At 34.4% G+C, this 23,555-nt stretch overlaps 2 protein-coding genes across 2 annotated transcripts; both read right to left on the bottom strand.

Annotated features, from left to right (window-relative positions):
* Positions 1-1,432: 1,432 nt before the first annotated feature.
* Positions 1,433-7,120, bottom strand: LOC114727706 (glucosamine inositolphosphorylceramide transferase 1). The gene is made up of 4 exons (XM_028914417.1): positions 6,502-7,120; positions 6,054-6,176; positions 3,663-3,830; positions 1,433-3,332 (listed from the first exon to the last, which is right to left on the bottom strand). The coding sequence occupies exons 1-4, from the start codon at positions 6,838-6,840 to the stop codon at positions 1,647-1,649; spliced, it is 2,316 nt and encodes a 771-aa protein (XP_028770250.1). The 5' UTR covers positions 6,841-7,120; the 3' UTR covers positions 1,433-1,646.
* Positions 7,121-15,297: 8,177 nt separating this feature from the next.
* On the bottom strand, positions 15,298-23,302 carry LOC114727639 (chloroplast envelope membrane protein). The gene is made up of 7 exons (XM_028914326.1): positions 22,424-23,302; positions 20,406-20,491; positions 19,537-19,710; positions 18,341-18,455; positions 17,379-17,476; positions 17,114-17,249; positions 15,298-15,781 (listed from the first exon to the last, which is right to left on the bottom strand). Exons 1-7 carry the CDS (start codon positions 23,024-23,026, stop codon positions 15,713-15,715), a joined length of 1,281 nt encoding a protein of 426 aa, XP_028770159.1. The 5' UTR covers positions 23,027-23,302; the 3' UTR covers positions 15,298-15,712.
* Between the last annotated feature and the right edge of the window lie 253 nt (positions 23,303-23,555).

Genomic DNA, 23,555 nt, shown 5'->3' with positions numbered 1-23,555 from the left:
AATTTTAGGGTAGTCCATAATCCATAATGAATTAGTTTTAGAACAAACTTGAAATAAGTGTTGTGCACAAGAATGAATGCATCTGAAGTATTTTGTCATGCATAAACATTGAAAAGGTTAAAATATACATTTGGTCTTTTAATTTTATGTAAGGTTTTAGTTTGGTCTCTTAACTTCAAAAAGTATACTTTTGGTTCTTTAGCTTTAAAATTGTTAGTCTTAAATGATGATTTTTTGTAACAATCATGGTTATTTTAAAAATTAGACTTAATATTACATCATTTAATGGTGTTTGATCAATATTCAAATGCTCAATATCATTGTTTTTTTAACGGTTTTAGAGTTAAAGAACTAAAAGTTTATTTTTTAAAATTAATGAACCAAAATGAAATCTTATGTAAAGTTAAAGGATCAAAAGTATACTTTAGTCATATTAAAAATGATTGGGGTTTCAGATATGCTTTTATTTGGTGGCAGCTCCATCATTTACGGTCCTTTGTTTATCACAGCGTGTTCATTCTAATTAAGTTTGGACCATTTAAAACTTGATATGGACAGTTAATACTTAAATTTTTAACTTGTAAATTTTACTGATAAAGTGAGACCATTTAAAATTTTAGGAGCTAAAACCACAAATTTGAAATTTGAGGAATTGAAACCGAAAGAGGCCTAGATTTCTAGAACAAAAAATTATATTAACTTTTTTATATTTTTAAAATCTGAAATTTTCCAAATCCTTTTAATTGATGGTATGGATGATGTTTTCCTATCGATTCTTCCTCGATTGATTGAATCAATAAGCAAAATTCCTGGCAATTCAATTCAAGCCCAGACGCAAGAAACTGACAGTGTCATGAATTTGCCAATTCATTATCATCCATCCTGGCAACCAACCCGTTCTACCAAAAGGGATTGGCATTTTGATGACATTAGTTAATAAAAATATGCTTGCATCTTCTTCGAATGGGGTATTTGGCAAGAAAGATTTAAGTAAATTAAGTCTAAAAAATTGTACAATACTTAGATTAAGTTTCTCATATTTATTATGTCAAATTCTTAAAAAACAGGAAACTGAAGGTTTTAAAGTAAATGATTATAAAGGATTAAGACACCATTTTTTTACCATTCTATTTATCATTCGATCCTTAATATAAAAGTTAACTTTCAATTTACTTTCAAAATATAAAATCCCAATCCACTTTGCTTTTCATACTTATTTTTTTTTTTTTTAAATAGACCTTATAATAATTACACATGTTAAAGATTCTATCAAATGATAATTTTAACTATTACACATTATTAACTTGTATTCTAAGAAAGACATCTATTTATTATAAATAACTAACTTAAAAAACTTCTTTAACCTACTCAAATTAGTCAGCTAGTTTTTATATTATAAATCGGAAGTAATATATAGACAGAATAGATGATATAAAAATAAAAATATTAATCATTAAAACTGTAGATTGATAAGATATTAAGAATAATAATCAATGCCCGAGATCTCTCATCTAAGAGGCAATCATAGAAGAACATATTTACAAATCGCAAACCAAATCTCGTGAAAATCCCCAGCAAAAAATTCAATGGGGTAAAACTAAGGATCAGCAAAGATTGACCGACCTACCTGTGAAAACCATCCTCTACTATAAATCCCAACCATCTTTCCGACCGTTAAATTCACACTTGGGACCCAAACTACCATACATCTGTGAGAATTTAACAAGGCAATTACTTCTCAACTGATAATGCACTTTTGTGTTCTTGCTGATTGCTGCACCAGAGAACTTTGATGTGTCAATGGCCCAAGCTGGTCTCACATAATCAACTGTCCTGGGTGACTCTGAACTTGCATTGGCATACAAATAATTTAAGAGCACATCTTCACAGTTAAAATACTTGTCCACCAGATCCCTCCCTGGCTTGGCTTCTTCACCCCAGTACCTCTTGAAAGCTACTTGAGCATCGATGAAAGCTGCGCCGGTAAGAATCATATTATACCCTTTATGCCTTCGGGCATATCTTTCTGGCCTATATGTTAATGGGTCCCCATTGATGAACCGGGGATAGAATCCGACGATCCGATCTGGGTGCTGACGCCATAAGTTAAAACCTCGCTCGACATCATCACATGTCATCATAATGTCGTCGTCAAGCTCAAGGACGGCTCGTGTTTCAATCAATGGATCCACCTTGAATCGATTATTCAGTGAGTTTCTTTCCTCTACCCTGATCCTCAATGGTACTGCTGAATCCAGATCACTCGGTTTGGGAGGAACTCCCTTGTTCCAAACCACAACAATCTCCCGCACAGAAGAACATCTTGAATAATGTTTCACGTACATCTTCAAGTTCCAGAGACGAGCATCATAGGTCATAGTCAATAATGTGAATTGAGAATACTGTCCTTTCCAGGGGTATGGTGGTTCTGAACCATTGCCCCCGTAGATATTTTTAACCCCTTGACAAATTAATCCAACCACCACCGCAAATACCATAGCAAGAACCACCCTCCTAGCACACGTACTCTGCTTGATTTTAACTCGGACAGATGTCAGGGCCCGGTTTACGCGGCTCAAAAGCCTTATAACTCGGGACAAGAACAAATTTGATCTTTCCCAAGCCATGAAAGAAATGTTCCTCTTCCCAGAGCTATGTACGAACCAGCTGTGAGGGAAAATACAGTTGACAAGTCCAAGTAACACACCCATTAGCACAACGAGAACAGAAGCACCTATTATTGAAGCATAGCCAATGATGAAGCGTCGGACTAAGTCCCCAGCGTGAACACGATCCCCATCCATAACTGCAATCCAACCACCAGATGGCAGCTGCTGCACATCTAAGTGATGGTGTCGAGCACCATTCCAGGCATTTGGACCCTTTTCAGGCTCAACAAAATTGAAGGGTACTTCAGTTTCTTTATACTCTTCATTGGTAAGAGCTTCTATCTTAAAAATGCGGACTCGTTTAGCATACACTTCATCAGAGTCCTGACCAATACGGAAAAGATTCCCTCTGTAGAAAAATGGCCTGCCTCCATTGGGAGTTCCCACACTTTTGTCAATGTTATATATGGGGCTTTTCCGGTGAGGTATCCAAGGACCAAGAGGTGAACTACTATGCCAAATCTCCAACTGCCCATTTTTCTTGGTCCCAAAACCACTATGATCTGAGCCAAAAAGCCAATACTTGCCATCATAATTAATGATTGAAGAATCAACAAGGGGCCTCTTCATGATCACCTTTTCCAATTTCCATTGCAAAGGAAAGTTAAGTGCTCTGTAGACACGAAGTTCACCTTTTTTACTGCTATCAGGCATCATATATATCTTAGACACAGAAGAAAGAAATTGTAAGAATACTTACATTGTACTTTGGATAAAATTTTAACGCAATGAACAGGCAAAATACAAGTTCACATGCATTAATGGTTTTGTCAGGACAAACTTTTTCACAGGCATTAACTGAAAGCATACAAGACCCGAATACTGCATAGACCAGATCTAAAGAATAGTTGCGTTCAACGCCTTTCAGATACAAAGTTAGCAAGTCTATGAAATAAAGCGGCAGTTAAAATTTATTGTCCCAATTACCTAGCTAACAAATTATGCCAAAGAACCATTCTCAATGTCTTTATGAGTAAGAAATTCAGCTTATACCTGGCCAAGATATTCAAAGACATATGGATAAGAAAGATGCCAGTCCTCATTCAAGGCAATGCCTAATTGTTGCCATGTAACTCCATTGTCAGTACTCTTGGCGACTCCAACATCTCCTTGCGAAGTGATTGAATTCTTTGTCTCATAGAATAGGTAAAATGTTCCTCCCTGAGTCATGGTGCCAATATGAATAAGCAGAATAATGTTATTTATCCATACAAATGACCAACAAAAAAGAAATGAAAGAAAAAAAGAAAGCGTAAAACAGGTTAACATCATCTAACCATAAGGAGCAAAAAAATGCTGATGGATGGAATGAAGCGACAGACTAGTAAAAATGGAATCAAACAATTTGAAAACAAGAACAATTTGCACATCCTTGTCTATTAATGTGTACGTATCAGTTAGTAACTCCCACATCTGGATTCTCTGCTCAGCATTCAGCTCAGCATAGTTTGCTTGGTGGTGCATCCAATTCGATGCATGCGATATTTTTTTCCAGCAATTGATGGATGCAAGAAAGAGACTTTCACTTACAGTCTCTTATTATTAATCTAATCTCCAAATAGTTAACGTGATCCAATGCCTAAGAAAAGAGACGCACAGCGAATGGAAATATCTTATGCAGCAACAAAAATCATGTTTACGTGGACAAAGCAGAAGGGGAAGAGGTTAGTTCAAATAAAATATTAGTATATATAGTCAATATAACTTATTCATTTTAGTATACATTTTAATATGTTATCAATATTTAAAATGAGTGCTACCATCAAAGCAAAGTCAGGTTTACGAGATTTTGATCTATGTATACTTTTCTCTCGTTTACATGAAACCCAAATTTTCATATGCTGTAAAACCTGTTTTTATTTTGTGTGCATTTCTTACCATGGAAGTTAGATTTTGTGGACACTTTGGAGTCATTTGATGTGCCTACTAAGTAGACTCTGCTCAGCTGGGTGCTTATAGAAATCAGATGCAGTAAATCCCAAATCCATGCCACTGAGAGTTCCCCAGAGAGTGCTGAAGCTTGGAACTCATGCATACAAATCATTGAGGCTTCTAGATAGGATTTTGAGTTCACATGATTTTCAAGGGAATATGGAAAAACTAAAAACCTTCGAGTCAGCCAACTAAATATTTCACCAGTTTGCCACTCTAGCAACGTCAAACTCTTACAAATTCTCAACACTTCTCCATTAGAGAGCACATCATCCCTTCCCCTCACCAGAAGTGCATGTGAAAAACAATCAATTTTTCAGAAGAAGTTCATATCCACAGAGCTCTTGGAAATAATGGTTATGAAACCAACAAAAACTAGCCTATCTTCACACATCCTGACATACAACCATCCTTTCATTTTAGGGATAGGAAAGTATCAGCAATGAAAGAGTAAGCTACAAAAAATAAAGATGGCGGATAAGAGTAAGATGTTATCCTAAAGAAATTAACCTGTAAATTAGAAACTAAGGGGGGATTTGAATTGTATTCTCCAAGTGAATTTCATCGCCACCATAATCCCATAAGGTATTTATCCTTAATTGCACTGTATTGCCCTACAACAGCTAGGAAAACCAGAAACACTCTCGTTTTCCACTAACAGAATTTAATGTTTTCTGGGAGGGGAACTTGCTTGTCTATAAGTTGCAGTGCATGGACAACCATCTTAAATAGTTCACAAGCCTACAAGAGAGAATAATTAAAGATTGGCATTCAAATCATAGATGTTGCATTAAATAACCCAATAGATCATATGAATCATATTTTGTTATCAACAATGCGTGATGATGATCCAAGGGTTATATTGATAGCGCCTTTTAGTTTCCATGATGTCTTGAATTCAACCAGTTCAATTTATAAATTCTCATCTCACATTGCACCTCAAGTCTATCAATCAGTCCCCTCTCAACTAGTCCTTCAACTTTTCAGCATCACATTCTTAAGTAATTATATCAAGGAGGTTGCCTGAATAAACCAAAAGATATATCAGTCGTATGATAATTGCAGGCTATTTAGACTTCCACTCTGGGAAGCCATATTCTCCAGCTCCAAGCCAAAATCAACACCGTTGCAATTTTCTTCCATTAACTAGGCCTTTAGTTAGTTCATTTTTTTTTTTTTTGATGTATCCACAAAAAAGGGGAAAAAAAAAATTGGGAGAGATGTTAGTGAAATTATCTATGACGTTTCATAATTGCCCACAAACATTGATGGCCAGCAGAAACATAAGATAAAATGTTGCAAGTCTTACATACATAAAGAACAAAACCAGAAAGGAATTTTCACAAAAAAAAGAAAACAGAAAGAAACAGAATTGACTCTAAAATGTTTTGAAACAGAAGATGCATGAAGCAACTCATAGTGACCAAAAAAAAAAAAAAAGGACTTATATACCTGAATATAAAGAAAAGGATCAGCTACAAAATTGCTCTGAAAACCAGCATCAGAAAGTGAAGCGCAAGTTACCACGGGGTTGGCTACCGGCCAAGCAGCAGTTTCATTTTTCCACACGTTTACCTGCATACAATTGAAACAGTCAAATCCATGGGTTGAATTCAACAAATTGCAATTAAAATATTCGTCGGACTATAATCGCGCAAGATCAATGATGTCATTTTAACACCCAGAGAAAAAGAAAAACAACAGTTCGTCACTCACGTTAATAAAAATAACCAGAATACGGACAACAAAAAAAGAACAGGGCTTGCCAATTTTTTTTTCCTAAATAAAAAAATTACATTTATGGGAAGTAGACAGAGGCATGCCCGTAGGAAAGCGAGTATACTCAAAAATTGATGTGGAAAAAGAGAACAGGGAGCAGAACACGAACGAAAAGACTTACAGCTTCGATGGGTTTCAGAGAGAAGGGAGAATCACCGTAGAAAATCCCAATTGACCAAGAACCCTCATTGTCCTCCTGACAGCCGAACGATGACAAGTCCATCCGAAAAGACGGCGTGAACAAAAGCCAAACATAAAGGGTGGCAATCGATCCGAACAATACCAGACACACAAAAAAGAAAACGAAGCCAGAAGAAAATAAGCGGCTGTAGAAGTGGTGATGGGGTTCCAGCCTCCATCTACAAGAGCATTTGACGGTCATGTCACAGCAACTACAACTCCCGCCACTCGTACCGCCGCCGCCGCCGTAGCCACAGCCTCCAACCAGGTCCATACCCATATCGCCAAATAGTGAAACACACGGCAGTGGATTTCCAAATACACGGCAGAAAATGCGCTCACCTAAAAAAGGAATTTCTCCACCGTAACCGAAATCAGTAATCACAAAAGATTGTCACCGAAAGGATTTAGGAGCCACTGCCACGATATCCCATCCTTCCGAAAAGTTTAAATTTTTTAAATTTTAAATTTGCTTTTCTGGGCAATTCTCTCTCCCCGGTCCCGTACTTTCGGTTTTCAGGTTATCTAACGCAAATTCTTACGAAAAGTTACCTCATGCTTGCAATTTCCCACCGTCTTTGTTTCTCTTGTCTGATGTAACTTTTAGAATTCAGATGCAGCATTTTCTTATTAGCATTTGCAATAGCTGTTATTATTTTTATTATTTTATAATTAATATTCCTAATTGCTAATATAATTAGTAATTTATTTGTCTAGATTTTGAGCGATTCAATAAGAAAATTAAACTATATTTTTATCATAACTCACACATCCATGATACTACCTCCGTCCTTAATATAGAATCTCGTTTGACTTTTATTTTGATTCTAAATATAAGATCTCAATCCACTTTATTTCTAATATTTATATATTTTTTTCAATATAGTCCTTTTAACAATAGTAGTTCTAGCCAATGCACTTGATTAGCAAGGATATTTTAGGAAAGACAACACCTATTTATAACAAATAACTAACTTAACTTCTTTCCTTAATTTCCTCAAACTAGTCAACTAGCTCTTATAATTAGGAACGGAAGTAATATTTTTTTAGAAAGCCTTGAAAAAATACAACCGCTGATAGATCCTATATTAAACTAATTAGATTTTAAACAATTAATTTATGTGAAACTTTAAAATTAATTAGTATCGTTGTTACGAATTATCAATGCATACAAATGTATATCGATTTAATGCAACTAAAGTAAATAAAATCGTAAAAAACATAAAATTTTTGAAAATTCATAATATAAGCATACGAAGAATATTAACTCAATGCTCCGCCATGCCTAGGTAACACTGAGTTCAGATGCTGGAAAGCCAGAATAACAGGTCTCTTTTGGCAAAAAAAAAAAATAACAGGTCTCATTCTATCATCAAAACATAACATGAATTCTTTTTTTTTTCTTTCCTTTCACGTTTCTCATCAAACCAATAGGGTAATTGTTAGGGGGAGTTTGAGTTTGACAACACCCTATAATCACTTAAAAAAATATTTTTAAATAAGTTGAGACAAAATTCTTTTTTTTTTTAGTTTACGGTAATAAAAATTATTTTTTAATTAATTTCAGAGGTATCCAAGCTCTTCCTACCTCGCTGTAAAATGAATTTTTACATGTTTATAAATGATGACTATTTAGTCAATGATAGAGAATCGGTGAATGATTATGAGAAGAAACTTATATAAATTGAACTACAAAGCTATACGTATTCTACATGGCGGTTTGAAAAAGAAGGATTTTAAGGGAGGGGTGGAATCAAATAGTGCAATGCTACGGAAATTTAGAACACACTTGAAGAAATTAACAATCTAGTGAAATCTGTAGCTAAAGAAGATTCAGACGAAATGATTGAACAATTTACTCAAATTTTACAAGCAAAAAAGTCTCAACACATTTTTTTATACGTGTCCTTCTATTGAAGACGTTCCTATTCGAAATACTGTCAAGTATTAAATTTAGATATTATTCCTCCCACAGGTTGTCTCAGCACAATACATATTAGCAAAAGAAATCTCTTTGCTTGCTCTTTGCAGATCTAAATCTTTTTAAAAAAAAAAAAAAAAAGGAGATTCAATGAAATACCCTTAATTATGGATACATTATTGATGAAGAACTAAAGGACAAAATAAAAGAGGGGAATTTTATGATGATAAGTTTATAAGACATACCATATGAGATTATTATCTCGTCAATGCAGGTCATATCAACATAGGGACGTGGCCTTGTCATTGTCAATTCAATAGATAAAAACATTATTTTATATCAACAAGATAAGATTATCCAGAATGGTGGAGCTACCATTTTTCCTTTTGAAAAAGAAAAAACACTCTTGGCAATTAGGAATTAAAATGAAGGATGTGGAGACAACTTTATCTGGTTAAATAAAGAGAGAATCACATATGGCTGAGCAACTAGAACAAAGGATTATTGGAGTCCATATAATCAAGATAAACCTCCATAAAGAACTAAAGGAGTAAGAGATAGATGTATACTAACGCACAATTGTATCAACAACCATATATATATATATATATATATATTCAGGTAATTAAGCAAGTTGCAATCTTATCTTTTATAGCAAAATTAGAACTCTACGTGTTACACTGTTACTAATGGGGTTAAGTATAATAAAAGGATTAAATCTATTATAACGTGACGAATTAAGGTTTGAATTTCCTCTAGAAAAGATACTCACATTTAGTGTCTGATTGTACCTCAAATAGAATTGCCTCAAATAGAAAGATACGTAGCAAAAAAAGAGGACTCTATGTGTTAATTTGGTCAAATGTTTCTCTATCATCAGTTTTATGTATGCATGTATTTGTCAAAATGTTATTAAGGTGCTTCTAGCACCTGAAGTATTTTGTCAGATATGATCAACATCTTATAATATTTTTTAAGTATATCCAATACTTCAAGGTATTTTGTGGTGTACACACCAACTTAAAAAATATTAAAAAATATTTTATGGTGCTTGATAGTCATTCATTTAATTGACCTTTTGAGAAATTAATGACATAGTTGAAGTTGCTCACCAAAAAATACTTTAAAAACATAACTGCTACTAAAAACAAATTAATATTTTAAGATCAAAATTACATCACAAAATATTTTAGGGTACTAAATGCACTAGAAAAAAATACTTAAAAAATATTAGACGTACCATAAAATACCTTAAGGTATTGGATTCACGTGACAAAATATTTCAGTTTAACCCATGATTAAATGATGATAGCATCAATCTTCTGCAACCATCTATTTACATTTTCCTATATAATACTCCTCTATTTTTTTAATATAAGATCTATTTACCTAATTTGATTAGATTAAGAAAGTTAAGTAAGTTAGTTAACTATAAGAAATATGAAATGTTTTTCCTAAAATACCATAATCATTTTTCTTAATATCCTCTGTTTCTCATCTACTTGATTATAGTTGAGAGAGTATCTATAAAGGTAATTTAGAAAAAAATTGATAAATATGAAAATAGGTCTTATATTTAGGATGAAAATTAACTCAATAATTAAGTTCTATATGAAAGACCAGAAGATTATCTAGTCTGCTAGCCATACACTTATCACGTACCTTATATCATAGGGATCTCAGTTCAACAATTAACACAACATTTTTTTTTTACCAGCAATTAACACAACATTCAAGGGCTATGCCTTTTTTTCCCCACATATTAAATAAATGTGGGAACAAATCTTAAAAACCGCAGCTTCAGTATGAATAACCAAGTATCTAAAAGTCCATGCATAACGAGAAAAGAAAAGAAAGAAAAATAAATAATCAATGCCCCATGGTCATGTAAATAGTACTCAATATGAAAAAATTGGATGCAAGTTGTGAATTTCACATCAATAAACAATAGACATGAACTTGAGTCAGACTTCAGGGAGAATTTCATTTAGCTTTCCTTATAAGAACTTTATTTCCAGTTATCCCCATATAACTTTGAAATTCCACTATACCATTTTGAGGGTAAAGTGAAATTAAGTTCTAAAGTGAAAAGACAATAATAAGCTTGCAAAGAGAGAAACAAGAAAAACAATTATATGATAATTCACAAAAAGAATAAGGTCATTTACAGCTAGAGTAAGGCCATTTGCAAGTGAAACAAACATTCACAATAAATAAGAAAGTTAGAATTTATAAGTAGAATACAGGAATTTACAAGTAAAGTAAGGCGATTCATGAAAAAAATAAGACTATTTATAGTTAGAGTAAGGCCATGTTTATAGGTGGAGCTAGCTAGCATTCGTAATAAGTCAAAAACTTAGAATTCACAAATTGAATACGACAATTTATAACTAAAATATAAGGCGATTCATAAAAGAAATGAGGCTATGAGTTGTGGAAGGAGGCATGAACATAAGTATGTCATGAAGTTCATTAGAAAGCACTGGAATGGCCAATTTATTGCAATCGCTTGAAAGCTATTCACCACACTACTCTTAAATACTACGTCTGGTCCTTAATATAAGACCCTGTTTGATTTTTATTTTGGTTCTAAATATAAGACCCCAATCCACTTTGTCTCTCATATTTATACATTTTTTTTCAAAGTAGTCCTTTAATAATGATAGTTCTAGTTAATACACTTGATTAGCAAAGATATTTTAGAAAAGACAACATTTATTTAGGACAAATAACTAACTCAACTTACTTCCTTAATCTCCTCAAATTAGTCAACTGGCTCTTATAATTAGGATCGGAGGATAGTATTTCAGTTTCCCCCTTAATCATCACCTAATTACTTTAAATTATTGCACAATTACTTATTCACCCTTTGTGAGTAGGAAAATTATGCATATGGATGACTAGAGGTTTCGCCTCTTTATTAGTGGCACATGTTCTTTTGAAATATGTAACTGAAAAATTGGCAGAAGAAATCAAGAATTTTTTGGTTTGGGAATTATGTGAATTAATTGGTTGAAGCTTCAAAAGGAACTGGATTAGATCCATTAGAACGTACCGGGTAAAGTTATTCTTTTTACATGAAAGAATAATTGGGATCCAAGGAGAGAGAAATAACTACAAAAAAATCCCAACAGTGAGTGAGAAATTGGCATTTCATATATAAAAACTTGTCATTATTACATTACATTGTTGTTCATTAAACTTTTTAGTAATTATGTTTATTTGGTGGGATTTTATAACAATTTTCCCTTTTACATTCATTCGTTTGTTATTTGATGTACTTCAAAGTAGTCAAATTAGAATCTCATTTTTGGGAATATTATTTGTTTGCAGTTTCTCACAATAGTCAATTATGAAAGGAATGCAAACAATTGTGTACTATAAAAAAATTTCCAATGTTCCATTTGTTTGTATTGGCATTTTTTGCTTTCATTTTCATCACTGTTATTGACTATAAGTTAATGTTTTCCTGGGTAAAGGTGATTTTTTAACGGAGAATAACACTTAGGTCCTTTGCAAGAGAAGTATCAGCACTTTCTTTTTTACTCAAAAGAAAAAAAAAAGATAAGTTTGTTATATTTATTATGTCAAGTTTTCGTATCTTCTTTTTTTATATGAATTTATAATTAAATGTTATTAAATATTAATATTTTAAAAATAATGCACATGATTATGTGTAATTTGAAAACTTGATATAACAAATATAAGTAACTTGATGTAAGTATTGTCCAAAAAACTAATATTTTAATCACTATCAAAATGATTAAAATGATTGTGTTCAAACATGAAAAACACAATAAAATTAGGGAAAATGACAGTAAAATACCACTTGAATTTGAAAAAGACAAATAAGGCACCTGAATAAGCAAAATGACATATAGGGAACTGGGTACCAATCTGGAATTCAGATTTTTGGCCAAAAGACCGAAATGCCTTGTCTGAAAGTGAGAGAAAGGAGAGAGGAAGACGCTGATGAAATATGGGAAGAAGAAAAGAAGAATGTTGGAAATGCTATTATCTTACTCCTCCGCATCACCATTCTGTAGAGATTGTTGATTTGGTGGGTTTTGGTTGTGGGAAAGAGGATTTGTAGTAAGAGAGAGAGTGAACCTGTGGGAAAGAAGTTGATGGCGGGATTTGGATTATTCATTTTTGTGACTGCTTCATGATGAAATAGGAACAGGATTATTGCATTTGAGGATTTATATTTAGTATTCGGTGAATGATGAAGCAGGAATCAGAAAACAATGGCAAGCAATTACGTAATGTAACTGCTGTCATATGCCTGCTGGTTTTTGGTAAATCCCATTACGTGAATGGTAAATTTTATTATACATGTAGTTAATTATAAAAGTTAATAGTTCAATATTTATTGTGACGTACTTCAGGTGCACGTTCACTGAATGATTTATTTATGCTTATAAGTTGTCTTTCCGGTGAAAACAGGTTTACAAAACCATTGAAAAAGTAGTCACTTTCACTATAAAAGTTGTGAATCACATTATGTGTTTTGTAAAATTCAGTGTGAAATTTTATTGGTGGTGAAAAGTAAGTTACTCATCCTCCAAAAATATGTTGCAAAACCTATTAACAAAGTGGTCACTTTTACTACAAAAGTTGTAAATTTCAGTATATGCTTTGTAAAATTCAACGTGAAATTTTATTGGTTTTTAGAAACAAGTTGCCCATCCCCTGAAAACTGGTTGCAAAAGCCATTTAAGAAGTGATCATTTTCACTATAAAAGTTGTAAATCTCACTGTGTGTTTTGTAAAATTCAGCGTAAAATTTTATTGATTTTTAGAAACAAGTTGCTCATCCCCTGAAAAGATGTTGCAAAACCCATTTAAGAAGTGGTAATTTTCACTACAAAAGTTGTAAATATCACTATATGTTTTGTAAAATTAGCATGGAATTTTATTGGTTTTTAGAAACAAGTTGCCAATCCCTTGAAAATATGTTACAAAACCCATTGAAAAAGTGATCATTTTCACTACGAAAGTTGTAAATCTCACTATGTGTTTTGTCAAATTTAGTATGAAATTTTATTAGTTTTTAGAAACAAGTTACCCATCCCCTGAAAATAAGTCGCAAAACCCATTGAATAAGTGGTTATTTTTACTACGAAAGTTGTAAATCCCACTATATGTTTTGTCAAATTTAGCATGGAATTTTATTAGTTTTTACAAACAAGTTGTTTATCTCTTGAAAACAGGTTGCAAAACCCATTAACAAAGTAGTCACTTTCACTACAAAAGTTGTAAATCACAATATGTGTTTTGTAAAATTCAGGACAAATGGTTTAATAATACTAGAAAACCAGACAGCTTCACATTTTCTGAAAATGGTTTTATGCGAAGAACAGAGACAGAACCAAAAAGAGGAATGCTAGGCAATAACATTTTAAGCTATGGGAACCCATCGAAAATGCTCTATGAAGAATAATATTTAAGTTTCCTACTTGTGTATTACAGTTGATGTTACTTCAGCAACCTCTTCGACGACGACAATCTCAGGGAGTAGAGTTCTTTCAGACAGGGCAATGTATTAACTTTCATAATTAACTACATGTATAATAAAATTTACCATTCACATAATGGGATTTACCAAAAACCAGCAGGCATATGACATCAGTTACAGTACGTAATTGCTTGCCATTGTTTTCTGATTTCTGCTTCATCATTCACCGAATACTAAATATAAACCCTCAAATGCAATAATCCTGTTCCTATTTCACCATGAAGCAGCCACAAAAATGAATAATCCAAATCCCGCCATCAACTTCTTTCCCATAGGTTCACTCCCTCTCTTACTACAAATCCTCTTTCCCACAACCAAAACCCACCAAATCAACAATTTCTACAGAATAGTGATGCGGATGAGTAAGATAATAGCATTTCCAACATTCTTCTTTTCTTCTTCCCATATTTCATCAGCGTCTTCCTCTCTCCTTTCTCTCACTTTCAGACAAGGCATTTCGGTCTTTTGGCCAAAAATCTGAATTCCAGATTGGCACCCAGTCTTCTATATGTCATTTTGCTTATTCAGGTGTCTTATTTGTCTTTTTGAAATTCAGGTGGTATTTTGTTGTCATTTTCCCATAAAATTATGTGTTCAAAATGATTGTGTTCTTTACGAAAAAAAAAAAGAAAACAAAAGCTCACGTATTTCAAAAACTGAAGGATCAACAATGACCTTATAAATTACCCAATGTCAATCTCCCCTTTTTAATTTTAATTTTAGTTTTGACAACCCGAGCTCAGATGCTTCAGTTGTAATTACTCGTGCACTTTACCGCCAATCAATGGACCTACGCATATCTAATGTCAGCCAGCATCATACTATGCTGAATTTGTTACAATCTTTACGTTAAAATCAAAACTACAAAATATACATGCATAGAAAACTTAACATCTTCTCCTTATTTTTATTTCATCTTGTATTTTCTAAATGTATCCGCATACAAAATAATCCATAAATATTTAAAATAGATAAACGAATAATAACATATATTATTGGAGGGAAACAAAGGAGACGCCTGGAAATAATATAAACCCAAAAAAAAAAAAAAAACTTAACCAATGATTTTAACATTTTTCAGACACCAGGAAACAACAGAGACTAATCTGCAAGCAATGAGTAAAATCCCCCATTATTTGGTTTGCCCCATGCACAAGGTCCGGAAATCCAACCTCTAACTACTTATTTAAGGAACGAAAACCTCCACATGCTCAGTTTATGTTACTAAACAACTATAGGCGTCTTTGTAGATAAGAAAACAAGTACCACTGTAATTAAAACCTCAAGCTAAATTCTTGTTTACCCTGTAACTTCTATGTATGCCTCTATACCATAATCTGCAGCAATTTTGTCACAAAGAGTGCAACATTAACAATCCAACTCAATGAGTCAAAATTCAGGGCCAAAAAGCTACTTCAAAACTTCATATCAGTTGTTTATTATCAGAATCAAACTGGCAAGCAAATCAAACATGACAATTGGCAGCATGGTAACTGGCAAAGAATACAACTATACAATCTTGTCATGGAGCATATGCCTGCCTGCCTGCTTACATGCAGGCTTTTTATGTGTCGCCTGATGAGTAGCTCAACTTAAACATGGCTGTATAAAGAATTGCATGGAAAGACAAATGCTATGGCTAAAAAAAATTATTAGGACCAAGCCAAGTCCATATTGCTGAAGAAGATCTACAAGCCCAGACGTAAAATTCACCTAGTGACGTTTCATTTCCTGAAATATATTTGCCACCTTTGGCGATAGTTTTGGAAGGAATTTAAATAACTGCAGCACAACACAAGGAGCGCTAATTAGCAATAATGACATTGAGAAAGTAACTGAAACAATACACTTCAAGTCTAATGGATTTATACAAAATGATGATAACGTATGATTTCTGGAAATCATTCCATTAGATATCACAGATCTTGAAGGCGCACATTATGATGAAAGGAACAATAACAAATAAGTTTTAGCTAATGCAATAAAGCTAGCAATTGTGAAAGTGGAGTGTAAGTGATTGGCGTAGGATTAGAGAACAGGAAATAGAAAAGTAGGGAGAAAAGGCAAACTAATTTACTCAACACTGAAAATATTAATTCCAAATTTCAAGCAATGGAAGTGTCCTAAAGAATGGGAAAATCTCCCCATTGATTAAAATCACATGTAGTCAGGTCTTTTAAATTTTTATACTTATTGAATGTTTAGTTATCAGATATTCAGATTCAGCCATGGCCTCACGTGAGAATTCTTCTCCATGAAGGAGATAAAATTATAGCTTTTTTCTCATGTTCTCTCAGGGCTCGATCCAGGGCCTATCGGTTGTACATCTTCCATGCATCTATTGTACCAAACCAAGCATAGATGAAATGTACCCTCATTAGTAATGTTTGTTTCCGAGCGTTTCAACTCAGATGTCTTGTTCCAAAAACAGCAGTAGAAGAAATTATTTTTCTAAGTATCAGTGGGAGCCCAGACCCCCGGCAACTCCTTCAACTGAAATCCATTACCTTGGAAAATCTAATACCCTTTATTTTTGTTCAATTTCCTGGTTCTGTTCATCTTGCATGCCCCTTTCCCATTACCAACAAAGTTTCGCCAATAGGTATTCAAGTATAAAGAGGGTAAGGCTGCAAGGTAGAGTGGAATGAAGTTATTGGGTTATAGTTGGATTGGAATGCCAAAATCTTAAAGCCAATATTTTTGTTGTCTTGGGCTAAAATGGTACTTTTATCCTTTTATACTGATTTTCTAATGGCAAGTTCAGAGAAATTTAGTCAGTTGAGAATAATTTGTTTAGTTGAGGAGCTCTGATTTGTTTATCATATGTGTTCATTTCTTTCAAGAGGATATCTTATCCTATGCCCACAAATTCACTACACCACTTCTCTCCTAATATTTCATCCTTCACGAAAAGAATTCTATGTAGACCCATTGAATGTTGATTTGAAATTTCTTTCAAACAGAGGAAATGCTTGGGCAGAACATTGTGTTGTATTCACATACCATATTCTCCGGTAAGGTTAGGTTTCTTTTAGGCTTCTTTTGATTTCCTAAGTACAAAAATTCAAATTCTGGAACCAGTAAATTTAGGAGTCTTTAAAGAGCAGAATATACCCAGAGTTTCACACATGCATCAATGATAACTGGGACCAGGCAAACAAAAATTGTTATAGCAGCCTGATCAACTTGCAGCCCATAGTGCTCAACAAGAATCTCTATCAAAGTTTGCCAACCAGATTCAGAATGATACCTGCAGGCATCCCAGTATACAATTATATTTCAAGCTCTACTGATTGATATTGAAAAATGTGATAAATAAGCAGGACCTAATAATGTGCATAATAAAAACAAATAATATCAATTTGAAAAGAGAAATTACCCTAAGAATATATCTGTGACAAGTATAATTAGAAATGCCTTCCCAGTATCTGAAATATTATTTATTATTTTGTATCCGGTAAATTTGAGCAAGGCAACCTGCAACATGGAGCAAAACAAAAAAGAAAAACAAAATGACTGATAATTAGCAGGTGTAGCTGAATGAAAATACTGTGTGAAAATACTCAAAAGGTAAAACCTCATGACTGGTAACAATCTTTTGTAAACCTTCAACAAAACACAAACTAATGGATAATTTTTCAATATAATGAATCAGTTTCTGGCAAACAATTTATAAGGTGTGGCTATCAGCGCACTTTAACAAATGGCATGGAGAAATAATACGAATAATGTTACTCTCAGAAGTATGGGCTTAGGCAAGTCATTCTTGAAATATCAAATGTATTGTAAAATTCTCTAATTTTGATACCATAATATTGATAATTATATTACTGGCAGGATTATCTTTAGAGTATTTTTCCTGATTCTTTTCCTAGTCTCTCTCCAGATTGCACCCCCAACTGTGTATATATCTTGATTCTTGTACAACAAGGCTGCTATAAACATGGCCTTAGATGCTATTCAACATGAAAGGTCTAAAGATATGGAGGTGGACAGGCATTTTATCAGAGAAAAGGTTGAAGAAGGAATCATATGTTTGACTTGTCCAACTACCAATCTTCAAGCTACAGATGTATTAACAAAAAGGACTGCTCAAACCTGCCTTTGAAGTTGTAAAAGCAAGTTAGGCATGATTAGCATTTACAATCCAACTTGAGGGGGAGTGCGGGAACATTCTATATATATTGTAAATACTTGTTATCATTATATAGCCTTTATTAGTATTCATCAGGCTCTATTCTCTCATTTATTAGGAATTACTATCCTAGCATTCCACGGAATATATGTCAAAACATCAAGGTCTCTCCAATATTCCATATTTACGCAGAGATAGCAACTTACCTGGCTTTGATTGAAGTATAAAAGAATGAATAAGGTGATCCCGTAAACCATATCTGACCAGATGTTGGCAAATGCTCTACGGTTCTCAAGTCTCCACTCATCTCTTAATTCCAATCTGTTGATGGAACAAGAAGGGAATAAGGAAAACAAGCATACAGCAAACAACAACCAACAATCTACTAGAGAATGAGCACATCATAGAGACAATTGCTGAAAATTATGATTGAAATGTTTAGTCAATGTGTGGACAAAACTGACTCTCAATTAAACTAATATCATGGTCGCATGAAAATACTTGTGATAAACCTCGAAGCAACAGTCAACTTGTAAATGAAGTTAGTTGGTAGATATACATATTTATGCTGGTAGTTTGTAGGGTGCTCTTCTTGTCCTCAATGTAGGGTTGTATTTTTTCTCTATTAAATACAAGAAATATAGAATCTCCTCTCACATTCTCACATATTCTTCAACTCTCTCAGACTCTACAATAGGCAACAAGCTTTCAAAATTATAATTAATCTGACGATCTCTAAGGGATTCCATAAATGTATTACACAAGTAAACAATTAGTTTAATCCAATGACCTCTGTAGAGATTCCATGAATGTATTACGCAAGAAAATTATTAGTTTAAATCAGTGGCCCCATTCATACCCCTCTCTCTCTCTCTCTCTCTCTCTCTCTCTGTGTCTACTTTCTACAACTCTAACTAGTTCCCTCGTGCAAATCCACAAGGGCAGAGGCAAGATGTTTTCTTTTAGAAAACAGATAGAAAGAATTTCCTTAATGGTGTTCTAGGTTTATTTCTTCAGCACATAACAGACTACTGCTATATAATTTCGCTTCAACCCCCAGGTGCAACTTATAGTGCTTACTAAAAAATGGCGATGCCCAAATACCAAAAACAACTGCCCTACACATATAATAGTAGATTACTTCACTTTTTGTACAATATCTAAACAAATTTCCGAAGGCATTTTAAAACCCAGAATGCAGTGCAACATTAACTAAGATTTATAGGGTCACATGTCAAATGGCAGACTAATTATGAACACTATTTGCACGGTAGGTCTTTTTTTGTTTTCTACCTGAATAAATAGGTTCCATTTAACTCTATCGTCCTGCCTATAACTTCAGCAATTATCAAAGCGAACAACAGTCAACAAAATGAGCAAAGAAAAGAAGGCCTGAGCTTACGCTTTTTGCCTTAACTCCCACCAAATTTCCTCATCAGTAAGAGGCGGAGATTTACCAATCTCTACCTCAAGCTGGAAACGTCCTCTCTCAGTTCTTAATTCTTCAATCATTTGAAGTTTTTGATGTCTCCTTACATCAAGCATTTGGGCTGCAAGTGGGACAGTCTTTACATATCTGTCAATGGCCCAAGGTTAGCAGGAATAATTATAAGAATCAATTTCAAGAAATTTAAGCAACAATGAAATACAATATTTATAATCAGAAAAGCTCAATCCACAAGCTTGCATTATACTTTTAATCGCTTTAGTTTATGCAATAAAGATATCTAATTCTTCTAGTTAAATTTAATTAGTGAGTAAATTTTATTGGAGAGCCTGTGCGTTAAGAATTACTAGCAAATGGTAGCTTCATCAGCAAGGCTTACGCTCTAGCAGGATCATTTTATACATAAATGATAATCCCTAAAAATTTCAAGAGGATGAAGCTCAAGTGAATTACAATAAAGTGGAAAAACAGCAGAAACAGAGCTAGCAGGACAAGATCCTTTAACTTTTGTAAGGCTAAAATCTCTCCCATGCTATATTAAATTCTTCCTTATCCCCACTCTGATGGTCTGACCTGCTACCCTCTTATATATTTTCCATCACAGATGTACTCTCTCTTGCTCTCTCCTCCACTTCTTGTCCCATGTGGCAGTTAGTTACAAACACATCTATTTCCTCTTTCTTTCTCTTTGCCAACTTGGCCTCCTTGCACTAAGTAATCTCTTTGTTTGCTTCATGTAAGTCCATCTGTATGCAACATATCTTGTACTCTAAAGCATATTCACACATGTACTTCAAATAAGACAACTGTTCCCCAAAAACTACCTGTCCAAAAATGGCATGAGCACATAGTCATGAACCAGAAAGTCAATTGCCCAAGGAATGATAATCAACACTGCCAAAAACTTAGCCTGCAACCATGAGATGGATATATAACATTAAGTCATTGATAATAAATAACTAAAGATATTTATGGAGGAAAATTTAAAAGAAGTGAGAGGTCATCCCAAAGAAAAATGAAAAGAAAAAAAAAACATAAAAACACGTGTTCCAATATGTAAAAAGTGGCACAATCCGTCTACATATCTCAAAGCCACTTTAAAAGCCATGAACAGTATAACAAAGAGGCCGCAACCATCATCCTGCCCCTAAACATATCTAAATGCAAAGGTAAATTGAAGTTAAGTTTCAGAACATGATACAGTAGGTCTATGACTTCTCCACACTTCAAGCCCAATGGGTTTTCCAATGCGAGGGCATGTTTGAGGTTACAATAATTTAAAACCTTTTTCATGGGCTTTCACTTAACTATCCAGTTTGGATCAACTTATTTTAAGTAATGCGGCACTATAAGAGGTATGAGAGGAATTTTGTCTCAAAGTGCAAAAGTGATTATTTGTAGTGAAACCAAACTGGCACTAAGCCTTTTGTTTTTCATAGATATCTTAGGAAAGCAGTGGGTCTGCCTTCCAACCTTGAACGAATTTATTTAAATAAAATACTAAGGTTTTAGCAGAAATAACGAGGCTAAAACTTGCTGGGATGTGTTATGCAGTTCTGTGGAGAATTCAATTATATAGGCATGGCTGCCTTTCAATAGTGCCTTGCCGTCTCTGCAATTAGTCTGGGGTAGGGCTCTAGTCATGGTGTCTACCGTCCACATGATGTTCTCACAGATGCTTCATTGGATATGCAGAGTAAGGGCTAATGAGCACATCAATTAAATGGGGAACCCGTTCCCTGAGAATTAGCTGTTCATATAGAACAGTCAGCCTTCATAGAAACTACATTGAATCTGAATGTGCCCCTAACCATATCATATTATCTTAATCTCCATAATAGGCCACTCTATAAAAGCTGGTGGCACAACAACTACAACCATACTTTATGACACTTTACTCGGTTTTCTTATTGGCCAGGACCTTCCACCAATCAGAGCCTTCTGTGCCTAGTCTTTTTCCAAAGTCATTTACCATTAACTTTGTTACCAATTAGCGTGCACCCAAAAGGAATAAGAAACACTCCCCGAAAGCTCCATTGAAACAGAGGAACCAACTCAGTTTAGTGTCTTATACAGCAACAATAATTTTCTTTTTCCTTTTTGGCCGAAAATGCAGCCATATTACTTTAATGTAAGACGAGGCATATCCTATAATCCTCGTCTGTGTCACAGCCCTATTGTTCATGGATTCTTCCAACAAAGCTTCATTTTTCTCTTTTAAAAGACCAAAAAAAAAAAATCTTGAAACAATTGCTTTTAAGATTAAGATGATTGAGGCATGAATGATGATGGGGCTTTTGTCCTGAGTGAAATATGCTCTCAACAATGAGGAAAGTTGGGGTTTGAATGGCACACTTTTAAGCACTGAGTAGCTAATTGATTTTGGGTCGTACACCCGGAGTAAACTGAACTTTACCTTAGAATGAAACAAAGGACCACGGCTTTCAATTCATCACTAAGGGAAGCAGCGATCAAATACCGGATTACTTAGTCAACAGAACTATGATATTAATGTCAAAAGAACACTAATCTATTTGATACACCAATAACGTGTTTGGTTAAGTACGTTCTTCCATTATCTCTAGACGGGGAAAAAGCTTCTAATGAAAAACACCAGCCTCCCTTAGTGGTGAATCAACTATGAACTACAAATTCTTCTTGTTTGATTGAACTAGTGAAAACCTCACCTCAACAAAGATCGCTCGGGTTCTTATATTGATCATCGAATTCATTTATAACTCGAAACAAAGGGTTTCCGACAAGCAGATAATTGTTTTTGTTTCCTCTGCATAAACCATAAATCGGAACCCAAAAGAAAAAAACAAAAAACACATGCACTTACTGAATTGGATGAGGCATACTGGAAAACACGATCTTCATAAAGCAGGTCATCGTCTTCCCCACCGAAAATCATATACCTTAAAGACTCTACTAATCCCTTTTCAGGAACAACAACATTAGAATCATCAAGCACCTTCTCCTCAGACTCCTTAGTCTCATTGCCCCAATCTTGACTCCAAGAAGAACTGTTATCCTGATTGGTCTCATCCAAAAGCCAATCCCCCCATCTCCTCTGCTCTTCGTTACTCCTGTCTTCTTGGGCTTCCCTTATCTCTATAATCGCTTCAGCTCTCCGCTTCCACGCCTCAAACTTTTCACCCTCAGATATTGTTTCTGTACCTGAAATATCTGACTCACTTTCAACCATATCATCATCCTTCAAACCAAGCCAATTCCCATCATCATCAAAAAAGAATTTCTTCCACCAACTGCTTTTCCTCGAATGGTTGTGCTTCTCCGCATTTGAAACAAACCCACTTAACCGACTTCGTTTACCACTCAACTGAATCACAAATTTTGACGAATCATGCAAGAACATTGAGTTCAAAACCGCTTTCTGTTTGAAAAACATCAAGTTGTCGCCTAACACAATGGAAGTGCTCATTTATAACATAAATATATCCCCACATTGTTCAGTTTCTCAAAGCAACGAAGCAGCAGAAAATACTTGAAAACCCAAGTGAATGCTCATTCTGCAGATTTTTTTTAACAAGCAAGCAACAGAACACATCTTCAAATTATCCTTAAGGTATCCCAAAATACAAGTGGCGCCGCGCCTTTAAAACAAAATGCATTTATACCCGAAATGGTTTGCAGGGCGTAGCGAAGCCGAGGGATTACTAAGTTTTTGCGAGCAGTACCCAAGGGCACGGCTCTCGTATAGCCACGTTATGTAGATTATCCAATAAAAGTCCGTATAAAAGGAGAGTTCTTCATCCACTTCGGATCCCCTGCCGTGGTCGTCGTCAGTCATGTGGACGCTGTAAGAGATGCTGGCTGTTAGATTTTCTGCGCCCCATGGATAGCGATACGATGGTGCTGCGGGTCCAACGCAGCGTTTTGGCCCTCCGAAATGCATCACAGCCATCCACTGTTTATGAGTCTGCCATCAAAAAATCCCATGCATCGTCATC

This window comes from Neltuma alba, unplaced genomic scaffold, assembly GCF_004799145.2.
Source record: "Neltuma alba isolate B1F8T4 unplaced genomic scaffold, ASM479914v2 tig00012505_pilon, whole genome shotgun sequence".
Taxonomy (NCBI): Eukaryota; Viridiplantae; Streptophyta; class Magnoliopsida; order Fabales; family Fabaceae; genus Neltuma; species Neltuma alba.
This window is presented reverse-complemented; position numbering and strand designations above follow the sequence as displayed.

Bases quoted from the DNA above. Each gene is read 5' to 3' on its own strand.
- LOC114727639 (XM_028914326.1), bottom strand. From the start codon at position 23,026: ATGAGCACTTCCATTGTGTTAGGCGACAACTTGATGTTTTTCAAACAG. The intron at 20,492-22,423 runs GTAAGTGCATGT...TCATGGTTGCAG, and splicing joins AGTATGCCTCATCCAATTCA to GCTAAGTTTTTGGCAGTGTT. The intron at 17,250-17,378 runs GTAATTTCTCTT...GGATGCCTGCAG, and splicing joins GTCACAGATATATTCTTAGG to GTATCATTCTGAATCTGGTT.
- LOC114727706 (XM_028914417.1), bottom strand. From the start codon at position 6,840: ATGGGTATGGACCTGGTTGGAGGCTGTGGCTACGGCGGCGGCGGCGGT. The intron at 3,831-6,053 runs GTATATAAGTCC...ACCATGACTCAG, and splicing joins ATCCTTTTCTTTATATTCAG to GGAGGAACATTTTACCTATT. The intron at 3,333-3,662 runs GTATAAGCTGAA...TCTGTGTCTAAG, and splicing joins TCTTTGAATATCTTGGCCAG to ATATATATGATGCCTGATAG.